The sequence below is a fragment of the Capricornis sumatraensis genome, chromosome 8 (genome assembly GCF_032405125.1).
Source record: "Capricornis sumatraensis isolate serow.1 chromosome 8, serow.2, whole genome shotgun sequence".
Lineage (NCBI taxonomy): Eukaryota > Metazoa > Chordata > Mammalia > Artiodactyla > Bovidae > Capricornis > Capricornis sumatraensis.
The window spans coordinates 58,466,342-58,481,567 of NC_091076.1; the positions used below are offsets into that span (position 1 = coordinate 58,466,342).

General features: G+C 50.0%; 1 protein-coding gene across 3 annotated transcripts in view; it reads left to right on the forward strand.

Moving 5' to 3' along the window:
* Window positions 1–377: 377 nt before the first annotated feature.
* MSI2 (musashi RNA binding protein 2) overlaps window positions 378–15,226 on the forward strand; it is a 400,242-nt gene continuing 385,393 nt past the window's right edge. For 2 of the 3 annotated variants that reach the window (XM_068976705.1, XM_068976706.1), the window contains exons 1-5: window positions 378–439; window positions 732–772; window positions 1,101–1,182; window positions 1,891–1,975; window positions 5,943–5,984. In XM_068976705.1, coding sequence (XP_068832806.1) covers window positions 378–439; window positions 732–772; window positions 1,101–1,182; window positions 1,891–1,975; window positions 5,943–5,984 — 312 coding nt within the window. Of the gene's footprint in view, window positions 440–679; window positions 773–1,100; window positions 1,183–1,890; window positions 1,976–5,942; window positions 5,985–15,226 lie in introns of those variants that run through there. The other variant, XM_068976704.1, reaches the window with a different exon arrangement.

Consider the following 15,226-nt stretch of genomic DNA (forward strand, 5'->3'; position numbering starts at 1 on the left):
GGCCGCCCCCCGTGTCCGGGCGCGGGGGCCAGGGGAGCGCGCGCGGGCCGCCGGGCGGGGTCCGCGGGGGCCGTGACGTCAGCGGCATTGGTTACACGACGTTCTAGAACCCCGCCCCACGTGCGCGGGGGGCGGGGGGGGGCGCGGGGGCGGGGCGGGGGGTGTGCGAGCCGCGGGCCCGAGCGGAGCCGAGCCCACGTGTGACGGCTCTCGGCGCGGCCCCGGCTCCGCCGCTCGCGGGGACTCGGAGAGCCGGGCGGGGGGAGGAGGCGGAGGGCGGAGGGAGCGGGAGGTCTCGGGCTCGGGGCCGGCCGCCGCTGCGCTCCGATCGCCGCGCGGCTCGGTGTCCGGGGGTGGGGGGGCGGGGGGGCGCAGCTATGGAGGCCAACGGGGGCCCGGGCGGCTCGGGCGGCGCCAACGACTCGCAGCACGACCCCGGGTAAGTTTCCAGCCGCTGCGCCCCGCGCCTCCCCGGCTCGCTCCCCTGGCCGCGGCGGGGCCGGCGGAGCGCGGCGCCCGGCCCCTCCGGAGCCCTCCCCCGGCCCGCCGGCACCCCCCCCCGGGGAGCCGCGCACCTCGGGGTGGCGTTCGGCCGGCGCCCGCTCCCCCAGCCCACCTCCCGGCTCCCGCTCGCGCGCTCCCCCCCCGCTCTCCTTTAGCTTTTGTAAGTTACACGTCAAAATGGCCGATCTGACATCGGTGCTCACTTCTGTTATGTTTTCTCCCTCCAGTAAAATGTTTATCGGCGGACTCAGCTGGCAGACCTCACCAGGTAAGGGAGGGAGGGGGGCACGCCCGGGTCCCCCCCTTCTTGGCTTCTTTATTGCTCTTTGTTATCCTGGTGTAGGAACCCCCCCCCCCCCGCCATTGGCTCCCCACTTCTCCTGTGCAAGGTTATTTTTTTAAATAGCAAATCCTTTCCGAGCCCTCTACGCGACCTCTGTTGCCGAATTTCCCCCGCGTGTGCAAAAAACCCCCCAGAATAACAACAGAAAACTACTTTTGGGTTTTGTCCTTGATCAGAATTTGCATTGCTTTTTTTTTTTTTCCACACCTTCTCTCCCCCCCACCCCCCCATCTCTCTCTTTCTCTCTCTACAGATAGCCTTAGAGACTATTTTAGCAAATTTGGAGAAATTAGAGAATGTATGGTCATGAGAGATCCCACTACGAAACGCTCCAGGTAAACCATCCCCTTCTGGATTTTGTCTTTATTTCAGAACAAAGTTTAAGTGTTATTTTTGGAGGTGTCTTCGGAAGTAGCTAAGCGGATTTAGAACGGGGCTCAGGCATGTGGCTGGTTTCGAACGTCGCTCCATCTCCCCCCCCCTTCCCATTAACCCCAAAGGTTATTGTTAATTGGTGCTGAACTCTGAATACAGGGATGTCCACATCTGCGCTTTAAGTCATTTTCCCCTTCGCTTCTTTTTCTCCCGTTTCAAATGACATTCAGCTTCATTCACTTTCCACATAGTTTTTTTTTTTTTTTTTAATGTGTGCACTCGCGGCGCCCCGAACTCTTAAGCCCCCCTCTTAGAAAGCTGGTTGTGTCTCCTCTGAGTGCCGGGGCTTGTTTGGAATAAAACAAAGCGTTAACGAAAGGGAAGGGGAGGGGGAGGAGGAGAGAAACTGAGGTGGGCAAGGAGTGGGGACACCGGCGTCCCCCAAGTTACCTCCGCGCGCCCCGCCCCCGCCCTACTGCCCCCTTCAGCCTTGATGTGTTTCCGTGCGGGGTCCTGGGGGGCTGAAGGCTTGGGGGATGGGGAGGACGGGAGAGCGGGGGCTGTGGGGGCCCCTTGGCTCTGCGTTCTGCAGCGAGGGCTCACTCCTGGCCGCTCCCGATGGTGCCACATTCTCTTGTTTGTGTCTCCCCCTCTTTGTCTCTTTTCAGAGGCTTCGGTTTCGTCACGTTCGCAGACCCGGCGAGTGTAGATAAAGTGTTAGGCCAGCCCCACCACGAGTTAGACTCCAAGACGGTAGGTTCTGCCTCTCCGTGTGGTCGCGCGCCCCCTTTCCAGGACCGCCCGGGCCCTGACAGCCCCGTTTAAAGAGACAGCGCCCTCTCTTGCCTCTGCTCAGAGCCGGGCGCGCTGCAGCAGAGCTCCTGTGGGTTCTCAAGTTTGCCGCCGCCGCGGGGTTTGGGGGTTTCTTTTCAGGGTCTGTCCCCCGCCCCCCGCAGCCTCACCCCCACGATGCTGCCAGGCCTAGGCTTGGGGGAGGGGTCGGCTTGGCGAGAGGCTACCTTCCGGATCAACAAGACCCTGAAAAGAAACTCCAGCACCGGGCCGAGGCAACTTTCCTTTGTCAGCCGAGCCCTGCCCGCGTTTCCCCAGTGTGGCCGTTCGAATTGGCTTATAGAAGGCACACACGGCCGGTCTCAGGGCCGCCCGGGGGGCCGGGGGGCGCTAATCACTGTCCAGGCAACAGGTTCCTGGGGGGCACTTGGGATTCGGAATTCGGTTTGAGAAGGGAAGAAGACCTCCCAGAGCGAAGCCGGGCGTCCAGTGGGTGACTCCAGATGGTGTGAAATCTAAGGCTGATAAGGGATAAGGCCTTGGGTATCAGTGTTTTGTTTTGTTTTTTTCTCCTTTCCTTTCTCAGATCCTTTAAGTTGTAGGTGGTTTTGCAGCCTGAGAAGGTTTTCAGGTCCAGTCTTGAGGGGCTATGGGTTTTCTAAGGTCAGAAGAGGAAGGGAAGACACTACCAGTGTATGAGAATACATTTAGTGGAGAGAGGAGAGGAGTTCTTGCGTTTTACTGTGGCTCCCCTGCCTTCCCTGTCTGGCTACTAGAAGTTCCGCAAGGTCTTTGTACCGCTGCCCAAGGCAGGGTCCCTGAGGCGACACTGGGGTGCAGTGCTGGCCTGCTGGGGACTCACCTCTCCGTAATGGGCCACTGGGTCAGGGCAGGGAATCAGGTTCTAGGCCCAGCTGTCCGAGCAGAGCTTGGGCAAGCTGTTCCCTGCCTCTAGGCCTCAGTTTCCTCTTCTGTAAAAGAAAAGAGGAGAAAAAGTGATCTTTTCAAATCCCTCTTGACTTTTAACACTGAATAGAGAAGAGAAAAACCTGGCCACCTTTGGTGACCCTGAATTGATTTTGCAGATTCACCGTTTCTCTGATCGGAGGTCAGAGGCGTACCTCCTACTGCCTCCTGCCCCAAGAAAAGACCCCCCACACTCCAAGTTGCTTTATTAACAGAGCTAGACTTGTCCTAGCTTGTGGCCCAGCCTTTTTGCACTTTGAGATCATCTAGTTTCAGGGACAGTCGTTTGCAGGGTGATAACGGACCTATGAAGGATTTTTTATCTCCTAGACTTCTCGGCTAGACATTTCACAAAGCTAATAAAGAGGAGAGATGTTTCAGGGTAAATTTGGTAATTTATTATCCACCCCTCTGCCCACCCTACAGGGGAGAAATAGCATTTGGTTTCTATGGTGGCTGGTGGGTCGTCTCCCTCCATATCAGATGCCTGCAGTTTTGCCTCAATAATTGTTTGTAGACATGTTTTGGTCACTATTATTTAGTATAACCTAGCTTTTGACTTTGTTTCAACGTTCAGTGCAGGAGGCAGACGCGGTTGGTTTATTGACATGGAAACGAGGATCTTGTTTACCGTTACCTTAAAAGCTTTGTTTAGGTAACGGCCATTCACATCCAAAATAGTACCCTAGTTTTTTCCTAGAGGATTTGTAGCTACAGTAAGTAGAGCTGTACCTAACTAACTAATGTTTTCATTTTTGGTAGTTTTCTTTTTTGTTCGTTTTTTAAAAAATAGTTGACAGGGATGTACAAAAGGTTGGGATTTGCCATTTTTCTCTTGACCTGTCCTCTCCATTTGAGGTTTCAGCGTGTATACTTGACCCATGGAAGAACTTTCACTGTGGTATAACACGCTGTTACCAGCACCCGATACCGGAATTCTGAATTGGCTTCTAGTTTTGTAATTTTAGATATATATATATTTTTTTAAGCGCTCTGCTTTCTTTACTTCTCCCTACCTTCCTCCAGCTCCTGGCCTTTTCCTCTTGACATATTCCTCACCCTTTTACCCCACAAACAAGGTGCTTGTTGCAATTGTGTGCTGATCAAGTTAAAAAAAACCACACACAACAATTTTGGGGGAGTGTTTATGAAAAGACATATCTGTCTTATGTTGGGTCAACAACATGGAAAATCCACACCTGTTGTATTTCTCCTGTCGACAGCTCCTAGTCAGTGCTGAATATACCTGTAGCTGCGGTAATGTTAATCTCCATGAAAGGGTAGTTTCCTAGATCAGAGATTTTTTTTGTCTGTTTTAGTTTTTGCAAAGTAATCTCTCATTTCTCAGGTGATGTTTAAAGGTGGAAAGCATGCTGCAGACTTTTATGAGGTCTTTAAACTACCTTAATAAAAGTGGTAAATCTTTATGTCTTACCGCCTAGGTCCTAGGGGATGTTAAGTCTGGGAACCGAATCGGCTCTGGTGTGACTTTCCCGCACTCTGTGCTTTTTCCCAAAGCATTACTCTCCCCTCCGCCCCCGTGGCAGAACTGAAAACAAGGTTGAGATTTACATTTTAAAAGGGGAAAATTTTAATATGAAAGCCAAAGCGGATAAATAACTAACTTGTAGCTGTATTCTTGCCACGCTCTGGGTTTCCCGAAGATTTGTGACATTTAGAAATCTAATGAAAACTAACAGTGGGACTATTTTTTCATTCCTTCCTTCTCCATATTTTCTCTCCAGCAACTTTTCCCCTCTCAAATCAGCCTATCAGGCTCAAAAGCTTCTGTGGGAATTGTTTGGGGTTTTAAAGCCAGTCCCTGATTGAGACCTGCAGATGTCTGACGTGGAGTACAGTTTTTTTCTCCATTCAGATTGGGGTTGGGGTAGGGGGAATACACTAATTGTTACACTAGATTCTGGCTGCTTTTTTTCAGTAATTTTTTTTTTCTTTTACTTTCTCCCTATAATGGCCTTACTTTTGTAATATGGGTTTAGGTTGCTGATAGATCTTTACCCCTGTGATTTTTAAAATCCAGGTGCATTTAGCTCCTACGTTTCCTTTTATTTTAATTTTTTATTATTATTTTAAGAACCAGCGCAGGCTCCATAGTTTTTTGACACCTGCTTTCTTTTGAGACTTCCCTGGTGGCTCAGACAGTAAAGTGTCTGTCTACAATGCAGGAGACCTGGGTTTAGTCTCTGGGTTGGGAAGAGCTCCTGGAGAAGGAAATGGCAACCCACTCCAGTATTCTTGCCTGGAAAATCCCATGAACGGAGGAGCCTGGTAGGCTACAGTCCATGGGATCGCAGAGTTGGACGCGACTGAGCGACTTCACTTCTTTTGAGGTATAACTACAGAATAAACTGTCCTTCTGATTCATCATAGGTAATTTTTCTTTGCAAAAGATGAATGAACTAGTTCAAGCAGAGCATCCTGTTGGATGATGATGTGGGGGGTGCTTTTTGGATGTTGTTAATTTTAAAACTTTTTGGAATCCTCTTCTCCACCTGTGTTGTTTAGTTATCATTGAGGAGAAGAACTGCCATCCAATTACTTATTGCTGAAAGGTCCGTCCATGTGATTTTCATGTTTTGATTTTTCTCAATGGTGATGCTCCCATCTTTTCTCCCAGCCGTGCATCACAAATTAGATGCAGGTAGTGTTTAATGTTCATTGTCCTTGCCTAAATAAGAACACACTCTGGCTTGTTAAAGCATTGCACATTGAAATACACAGTGGGGCATTTCAGAAAGGCTTACCGTGTTTGTTACATTTTGGAAGGGACTGTTAAAGTTTACATCAAACTTTAAGGAAACTTCGGAGTTATTTGAGAAGTTACTGAAAGCTGGGTTCAAAGCCTGAGAAATGAGTGATTAATACTAGGCGATTAATCGTAATTGGTTTTCTCCCCTCAAAATCCTGCAGCTGACTCCTACTTTTCGATTTTTTCCCCCAGATTGACCCCAAAGTTGCATTTCCTCGTCGAGCACAACCCAAGGTAAGTAGAAGAAGCAGTAACAGGATTTTAGCACTTAGAGGTGGTTGCCGAGGATTTCAGATTTCAAGCAGAGTACTGGCAGTGGTGCTTTGAAGCCTGGTGCACTCCGTTTCTCCAGGGCACCAGTGTGTGGCCGGGAGGGGGCCAGGCCAGGCACTGTGGGAGATAGCCGTGCGTCTGCTAGTCAGCCATTCCCAGGTGGGTCTGAGCATCCATGTTGGGGCAGGGACCACCCTGTGCTTTCGTGGGAGGACATAGCACCGTCTGTTGCAATATTTATGCAAGCATTTTATTTATTTTTTAAGCATTGCTGAGATCCCATCAGGAAAAGTTGGCCATTTCCTTGTGATTCTTTTGGAGGGTACTCTTTTGAGGTCTAACAACTTGGAGCTTAAGGAGAGGAGAATTTAAGTGAACAGCTTGTCCTGTCTTGGAAAAACAACTTTGTAGACCCCTGATGCCCTCAGTCTGACCGAGGAAGCAGGGGATGTGTTGGTTTCAGGTAGGCTGGGTCTGTCTGGGCACACTTGAAGCCAGTAGGGTGCTGCTGTTTTGTGCAAGGGCTGGTGCCTGGGCAGAGAAGAGCTGGAAACGTTGTCCCCTTGCAGGAGTGGTACTGCAGGGCTTGCTGAACGGCTTGAGATAGGCCTTCACCATTTCCCAAGTGTGTAGTTAACATAATTTTCACTGAGCTTGCCAGGTGTGGTCATGAGAACACAGCTGCATAAAGCCCAAGGTGAGATTTAAAGGGCTTATGGCTTCCACGCTAAATTTGCACTTTTAAAATTATACTTTTCCCTTCCCTGGGTAATCCCGGAAGAAATACTTTTTCCACTTCTTGTGGCCTTGGTACTTTTTTAAGGGGAAGGGGAAAAGGTGAAGTGTCTGTGTAGGTCATAAAAGGGATAAAACTGTGGTTTTAGCCAGTTCAGTTTGTTTCTTTAAGCATGGTCTCCCAGAAGTGGGACCTTTTAGTTGTGCAAGGGGAGGAATGGCTTTGCACATTAATGAAGAAATAGTTGGCTCTTGGGGATGGTATTTTGAGAATTTCAGGTTGGAGCCTGCCATGTGATTCCTTCCTTCTCTCCTCTCCCTCTCTTTCTTCCATGTGATTCTTTCTTTTTCTTCCCTTCCTTTCTCTCTTTAGAAGGAAACTTAAATTTCTAAACAAAAATAGTGAAATATTTTCTTAAGGCATTTTTTTCCCTTAATGCTTAAGCAAATAATAAAAATTAATGAATCAAAGGAGTTAGATTATTTCTATACTGAGCACAAACTTTTGGGGCTATCTTCAGTGTTTATTGCTTTCCAAACAGTGTGTGATCCTTGATGTTTCAGAAGGCTTCCAGGATTAGCAGGGTTTCCTGATTTGGAAGAATTGCTGTTTCTTCCATAAATGTGAATCTTCAAATTTCCAGGTTAGTCATTTGATCACCCTGAACTTGGATCAGGTTACTCTAGCAGGAAACTGGAAAAATCCCTGACTTGGTCAAACCATAGATTTCTCCTCTCCTTTGCAGCTCCTCCTCAACTCTCCCATTTTTTTTAAAACCAGGAGGACAATATTTTATTTTAATATATTCTGGTGAGTATTTCAGTGATGCTTTCAACTTTAAAACAAGACAGGATATTTCTCAAGCTTGTCAAAGTGTCCCCTGCCCTCCCCAGAGTCTGGGATGGTTTTGGTGAATTATCAGACTTTGAGATGTGAGCTAAACATTAAACCAATTGGTGAAGACATCTTTCTATGGAATTCTAGGGATTTCATAATAAGACCTTACTTTTTATGATACACATTCTTCGCAAACAATTTTTCTATCCGTTATCTCCATCTGAATCCCAGGTCCTGCAACACTGAGAAATCACCTGTTCTCAGGTTGCTCATCTCTAAAATGGGGCTGATGACAGTGACTCCCTCAGAAGGGGGTTGTGAAGAATAAGAGAGTCTGCACAGGGTGCGGGCCTTGCGACTCCTCATTTTCATCACTGCCAGCATCATCGTTGTTGGTTTAATCACCACGGTTGTTTTCAAGTTCAACAGCCCGTGTTTGGATCCCGACCGGACTACTTGTTAACTGTATAAATTTGGGCAAATCATTTAACGTCCTCGAACCTCAATTTCTCCATCTCACTGAGCTTTGGTGAGAAATAAATTAAGAAAGGTAAAGCGCCTGAAAAAAGGCCTAGGGTGTGGTCATACCATACCTGGTCCTTGCTGTTTTTGTTTTTTTAATTTCTTTGATTGAAGTGTGGTTGGTTTACAATGTTGTGTTAGTTTCTGGTGTGTAGCAGTGATTTATTTGTATGTGTGTGTGTGTGTGTGTGTGTGTGTTTTCAGATTCTTTTCCATTATGGCTCGGTTACCTTGTGTTTTTCATGTTATTTTTGTGACGCTAATCCTGTGAGAGGTCTAGTAATGATGGCAGCGGTACCTGAGTGTCTGTGTCAGGCGCTGTGGAAGGGACGTGATGCGTATTGACGCCCTCAGTCTTCACCTCTGCCCTGTGAGCTGGGTGCTAGGATTTCCTGTTTCTGGAAACCATTGTTAGGTTGCGCAGTAGTGTAACCCGGCCCAGAACTGTGTCCTCTTGCGGCGTCTGTCCTCGGGGGCGCCGAGGGGTGTGGCTTGAGTGGTCCCCGGGCTGCGGGGGTAGGACAGCAGCCAGCACCCCAGGCCCTGGCGCTTCCCTGGCGGGTGACTCCCCAGCCCCGGGACGTCACCTAGTGTGGACTCTGCCCACTGGGCCCTCCGTCTGAGCCCTCGGCATCTTTCAGGGGTTCTGGAGTTGGGGGTGCAGTATGCTGGTTGGCTGCTGGGGCAGGGCGGGCAGAGAGCGCCTGCCTTGTCAATGGTTATTTTCCGACAGAACTTGAGCCCAACCAGGGGAATTTCAGACTGAAGGTGGTGTTGGAGGCCAAAACCTGGCCGACAGGAGAGTCCAATGTTAACTCAAGCCTTATTTATTTTTTTACCTCCTGCAAAATTGGGGTGTGTGTGTGTCAGGGTCCCAGTGGCAAGGTGAGCCGTGCCCCTCCTCGGGGACTGGGTGGTGCCCTTGTCAATGATGCGTCAGCCTGTCTTTCAGTTAAAATTCATTTCTCTGCTCTCTGGCTGTCCCTCCTTGCTAACACTCACCGGAGAAATATTCCATGGAGGTGTTAAAACAAGACTGCTGGAAAGAAGCTGTAACTGAATACGAAAGAAAATTCGTAGCAGTGAAGAACAGGTTTCATATTAGGACTGTCATAATATTCTTTAATGTTTCATATAAATAAAAATCTGTTTTGACCAGAATTTTAACGAGCGACCCGAGGAAGGGTTTTGAATTCTGCAGTTCATCTCTCCCCCTTTGTGATATGAATGTTCCCGTCTCAAGTGACGTATAATGGGCATTATTAACTAGTCAAGGGCAAACTCTCTGGAGACCAGTATCCATTAATTAGCGAAGTGCATTTTGATCAGAAGAAGATAGGTCTGTTCTGTGTCTTTCTGTTTCTCTGGATGATTATTTCATTTGGTAAAACGTGTAAGAGTTTCCCCTCTCTGTCTGTAAAGAATAAAGTGGTCATACTCCGCTAAAAAGATGACTTCATCTGAAGCCGCTGGAGAAACGGGAGTGATTGGGATCAGTCATGTCATCATACCCTTTCATTGGTCTCTTTGGGTGAAGTGTTGGCTCCCTGGAAGAGTTTTGCTCGAGCTTGTGGTTTCTTTTCCTTGTGTGGAGAAACCAGGAGACTGCCTAGCATCTCAGGGCAAGAGTGAGTCTGGGCATAATTCACCATCTGCCCTAATTATCCCCATGTATAATAAGGCATCCCCCAGTCCCCTGGTGGCTCAGTGGTAAAGAATCCATTTGCAAAGGTTTGATTCCTGGGTTGGGAAGATTCCCCTGGAGAAGGAAATGGCAGCCCACTCCAGTGTTCTTGCCTGGGAAATCCCATGGACAGAGGAGCCTGGCGGACTACAGGCCGTGGGGTCCCAAGAGTTGGACATGACTTGGCGACTAAACCACACCCCACCCGCGATGGCCAGTTTCCTCCTTCAGTTTCCGAGGCCAGACCCTTATCTCTTTATTAAGGGAAGTCTCATTTGTTCAGCCTGTTTAGTTACCTTCAGTCACAGCTGGGTGACCCTGGCCCCGCAGGCCTCAGTTTCTTCTACTTTAAACCTGGAAATCATGGATCGCCCCAAGTGGAACTGTTTAAGTAGCACCCAGAGAATGTCTGCTGATACTGTCATCATAGAATTATTTTTGAAGAATAAAAAAAAAAAAATTACGATGGTGCAGAAGACCTAAGAAAATTCTTCCTTAGAATGTAAGCCCCTTGATGGCAGAGGGCTGCTGATGGCTGGCATTCGGTAACTGTTCAGTGAATGAGTGGAATCCAGCCTGCTCTTTTCACAGGGGAGGCAGCTGACCCTTGGGGAGTTAATGCCAGTGGCCCCAGGCCACGTAGCTAAGTTGTGGCAAGGTTAAGCCTGAAGCCAGGTTTTCCTGTCCCCTGGAAGGCTCTCCAGATGGGTGCAGGGCAGCCCGAGCGTTTCATCCACCCACCTCCTGTTCCGGGGGAGTGGTTTCTTGGCAGCTTCTCAAGGGCGAGGGGTGAGTTTTCGGCATCTGGCCTCCCCTGCTGCTGTGGGTCGGTCCTCCCAGCGTCTTGCCATCCTGGGTGATCTGCAGCTGTCATCTGGGGCGCCGCAGTTAACCAACTGCCAGTGGGCTGCCATCCCCAGGCGGGCGGTGGTGGGGTGTCAGCAGCCTCTTCTCCTGCAGCGAGGGCCTCGGGGGATTAGTGGCTGCGCTTCCTTCTTGTTGGGGTGTGCGGCTCCTTCCTGCTCTTTCCTGCCTTCCCGGCAGCAGCAGGTGTCAGCTCGGAAGGGAGGGGCACCTTGTCCTACAAATGTCCTTTCCCTGGATTTTTGCCTTTCCTCACGTGCTTGCGTTTCAGCACTAAGGTCAGTCCACCCAGAGGCCAGGGCGTTGGTGTTCTATGTCAGATGTTTCTGGCAGACGGGTGAGACCCCTGTGCCCCTCGGGGATGAGAGGAGGAGGAAAGCTCTGCCCACGGAGCCAGCTGCCCATCTTGGGGGCCTCGTTTCGTATTTTTAAACCTAAAAATGCTCCGGCCAGGAGCCCGAGAACACGGAAGGGAGATGGGGCTGCTCATGTCTTCCTCTTGTTTGATCTGGTTTGCTGGTTTACTCAGAGCTCCTCTCATTGTTTCTGCTTGCTGACCTCACTTTCGGGGTGCTGTAGGAAAGCCTCACTGGCTTCCCAATGCCCACTGAGCAGAGTCTGAACTCAGCCTGGTAGGTTTGGTCCTTCAGGGTCTGTGCGGGGATCTGCTTCTGGCTTATGCCCCAGCTCATCTTACCTTTTGCAGCTGACACCCGGATGCTGCTTTCCCGAAGAACTGCCCTTCTGTGGGTCCCTGTCTGCACCGCCCTTCCTTCCCTCTGTTGTACAAAACAGAACCCTCTTTCTTTCTTTTTAAAAAAGAGACATGAGATTAAGCTCTGGATATCTCTCAGGGGTCTGTACAACCTTTAATCACACTACCTAAGGACAGGGAGGCCTGGCATGCTGTGGTTCATGGGGTTGCAAAGAGTTGGACATGACTGGGCGACTGAACTGAAGCCATTCTGACACTTTATTTGTTCAGTATTTATTTTATTTATTTGGCTGCCCTGGGTCTTTGCTGGAGCATGAGGAGTCTTTCAGTTGAGGCATGTGAACTCCTGGTTGCAGCACGTGGGATCTAGTCCCCTGACCAGGGACTCAAACCCAGGCCCCCTGCATTGGAAGCCAGAAGTCTTAGCCACTGGGCCCCCAGGGAGGTCCCACATAGACCCCTCTTTCAAAGCCCAGCTCAGTTGTTACACCTTCCATGATGCTGTCCCTTCGCCCTCGTTTTCTGCATGTCCACAGCACTGTACCTTTTCTTTGGGATGGGCCTTCCAACAATAATAAATTAGCAAAAAATATGAGGCATTGTGCCAGGCATGCACTCATTCATTCATTTATTCACCGAGTGTTGTCGCGCATCTGCCGTGGGCCAGACACTGTGTGTGGCTCAGGGGAGTGGTGTGGAGGGTGAGGCGGAGGCCCTGCCCTCATGCGGCCTTCCCGGTAGCGGGGCGGGGAAGCAGCGAGCAAAGTGTACACTGCACCAGCCGGTGTGAAACCCTCAGCAGGGCGAGGGTGATGGGGGCTGGGCGCTGGCCACGGCTTTCGTGCGTTCAGAGGCCCTGCTCCGTGTTCAGTAATTATTTACCAGGTCTCTGCCCAGCACCCGGGACTGTGTTAGGTGCTTTGTTCTGGGTTTTATGGTTGGTTAGGTTCATGCCTTATCGCCTCTACAGGACGATAAAGGCACAGGCAGATTTTACTAATTAAAAAAGCGCTTAGCTTCTAGCCATGCTCTTTTGTACACGCTGACCTCCGTTTGGATGGAAGGAAAGCAGGATGGTGAAGCGGACGCTGTGCTCGTCTTCAGGGGTCTTAGCTCTGGGTTGGGAGGAGGGGGTGTTGCCCGTGTTGGGAGGGTGCAGTAAGCAAGTAAGAGAGGGACAGCAGTGAGAGGAAGGGGGGGAGAGGACAGCCCCTCGGAGGAGGTGGGTTTTGCCCTGGGTTCTGAAGGACAGGTAGGCAGGAAGAATGGCAGGAATGCAGTTCTTCCCACCAGGGGCCAGGGGGTCAGGACACGCAGCTGCAGGCAGATGTGTGTGCCGCTCGGCTCTCGGAAGGGGCCCCGACCGGCGGGCTGGGGCCAGCTTGTGGAAGGCGTCGGAGGCCAGGCCGAGCACCCATGCCCATGCTTGTCGCGTGGGTGCTGGGGCCCTGCTGTGCGTGTGTGGGACTGTGGGGCACTCTGTACCAGGTTTCAGTGCTTTCGGACCAGTGTGGGAGCTGGGATGCCTGTGAGGACTGAGGCTGTGCCATTCCAGGGAGAACGTCCCCATCCCAGGCTTGTGCGCTCTGTGTGACCCTGACTGCGTTCTCTCTGGCTGCTGGCCCTTCTCCAGGAGTGATGCTCTGGGGTGATACCCTCCCTGATATTTGAGGGGTGTGGCAGCTACCAAGAGCCCTGTGGTTCTCTAGTTTCCGCCTTCTCACCCTCCCCTCCTTTTTGTCTCTTTTAACAGTAGGCCATGATACAGACAGAATTCCAGAGTTCTGTGTTTTGTCCTTCTCCAGCTTGTGATCTTGACCTTACCGTGTATAGACGTTGACGTGTCGTTTCTTGGTTTGGAAATCACAGGCTGTGGAACACTGATGCCTGTGCTCCATGGCTCAGAGCGTCCTGACCTGTGATTGCATAGGTGATGTCTGCTTGGGGTCACCTTCGGGTGAGTGGCTGCCTGGTGGGAGGGACGCAGGATCGCGGGAAATCACGACCTGTGCCTTCTCTGCGGTGTGAGAGTTGTGAGCAAGTGTGGTTGTGGGCCCAAGCACCCCGTGGCACGTGAAGCAGCAGCCAAGGGTGGTTGGTCCACCTGGGACAGGTATTTGGGCCCCACATGCAAAAGGGTATCTATCCTTTGTCACCCTCTCCTTCAAGGGTAGAAAGCATCAAGCTCCTAGCTCTCCGGAAAGTTAATTCTCAGGGTGTGTACTTAGCTTGGTATACTTCCTTATTTTATTTTGAGACCTTGAATAATCAAGAAGAAAAGTCTTAATTTAGAGTAATGACTATCATATTGTGTGTCAGTATGTTTGAGGAAGCATACTGAGCCTCTGTCTACTTAATTTTTAGTTTAATCCTTGCAATAGTCCTTTGCAAGAGTTGGTATTCTCTCCATTTGACAAATGGGGAAACTGAGGCTGAGGCGGATACGGAACTTTCCGAGGATCACAGAACCAGTAAGGGTCAGGGTTGGCCTTTGGTCCTTCTGAATCCCAACTCCTTGCTCCCTTTAACTACTCAGCTTTCCTCCATCCGTCACGAGTAAATAGATCTTAGGTTCCTGCACTGTGCCTGACACTATTCAGTGCTCAGGCCAAGGAGTAGCATTGTTCTATGCTGGTCAGGAAGCTTCAGGTTGGTTGTTGCCTGTGTTTTAAGAACCTGTCTAGCACACTTAAGTGCCACTTAACTAGCTGTGGAGTTTTGGACAAGTCACTTAATGTTTTTGTGCCTCCATTTCTTCATCTGTAAAATGGGGATTTTAATATTTCCTACATTCTAGAACTGGTACGGGTGAATACAGATGAAGGGCCTGGAGTGGTACCTGCACATAGAGGGTCTCGGGTGGGCACTCGTTATCTGTTACTGTCCGCGAGAGATGGCGCTGCCTGCATCGTCCGAGGCTCTTTCCTGGAAGCTCACGGGTTGATGCCTACTGTTGGCCCTTTCTAGGGGCGGCAGATAGAACAGCCTGTTGAGATGTGGGAACTTCTGTGTCACTGGCTTTCGAAGGGAGCACACTTTATCCTGGCGCTGCTCGGTAGGCACTGAGAGTGCGTTTCCTTTTCTGCATCTGATGCCTGCTTTTGCTGCTTCTGAGAGTGGGGTTCTGGGAGCAGCCAGGGCACGGCTGAGACACCGCTGTGTGAGAGGTCTCCCCGTGAGCCTTCTGTCTCCCAGGCCTGCTCTTCATCTGCCTCGGGGCAGTTCCACCAATGACTGATCTGAAAGCATCACGTTCATTTATTTGTCACTGGCTGTGACAGGCAAGTTAATGCTAATGGATTCTTTTTTTAGCCTGTTGTCTGGGATGAGTTTCTCCCAAATGTCCTGAATCGAAGGCATTAGGGGACCGTGTAACTTTTATGGCAGGGGAGGATTTAAAAGATAAATAGGGTTTTGTACGAGAGGGCCTTAAATTTAGGTTAGGGACGGGAGCAGCCAAGGAGGAGATGTGAGCCAGCACGGAGTCTTCTTTTTAAGAAATCCATTCAGAACTCTAAATTGCTGTTTCTGTTCCAATTATGTGACAATTTCAAGGGTTTAGAAAAATCTAATAAAATGGTCTTGATGATGCATTCTGGGGACAGAGTGCTTTAGAAGATCCAGGAGAATAAATTCCTTGTGAGGGGGGCGGTCAAGAGAGTCTCTTTCCTGCCACCCTGAGCCTTCTTTCGTTGGGGTTTTTACATTTTTATTGTTTTGAAGGGCAGAAAATGATGTTGGAATGTATTCAGGGTTTCATCCATATCCTCCACCAAAATGAATTATTCTCTTTGGGCAATTGCAAAGAGATGGGCCCCTCCAATCACTAGCTTTTTTTTTTTTTC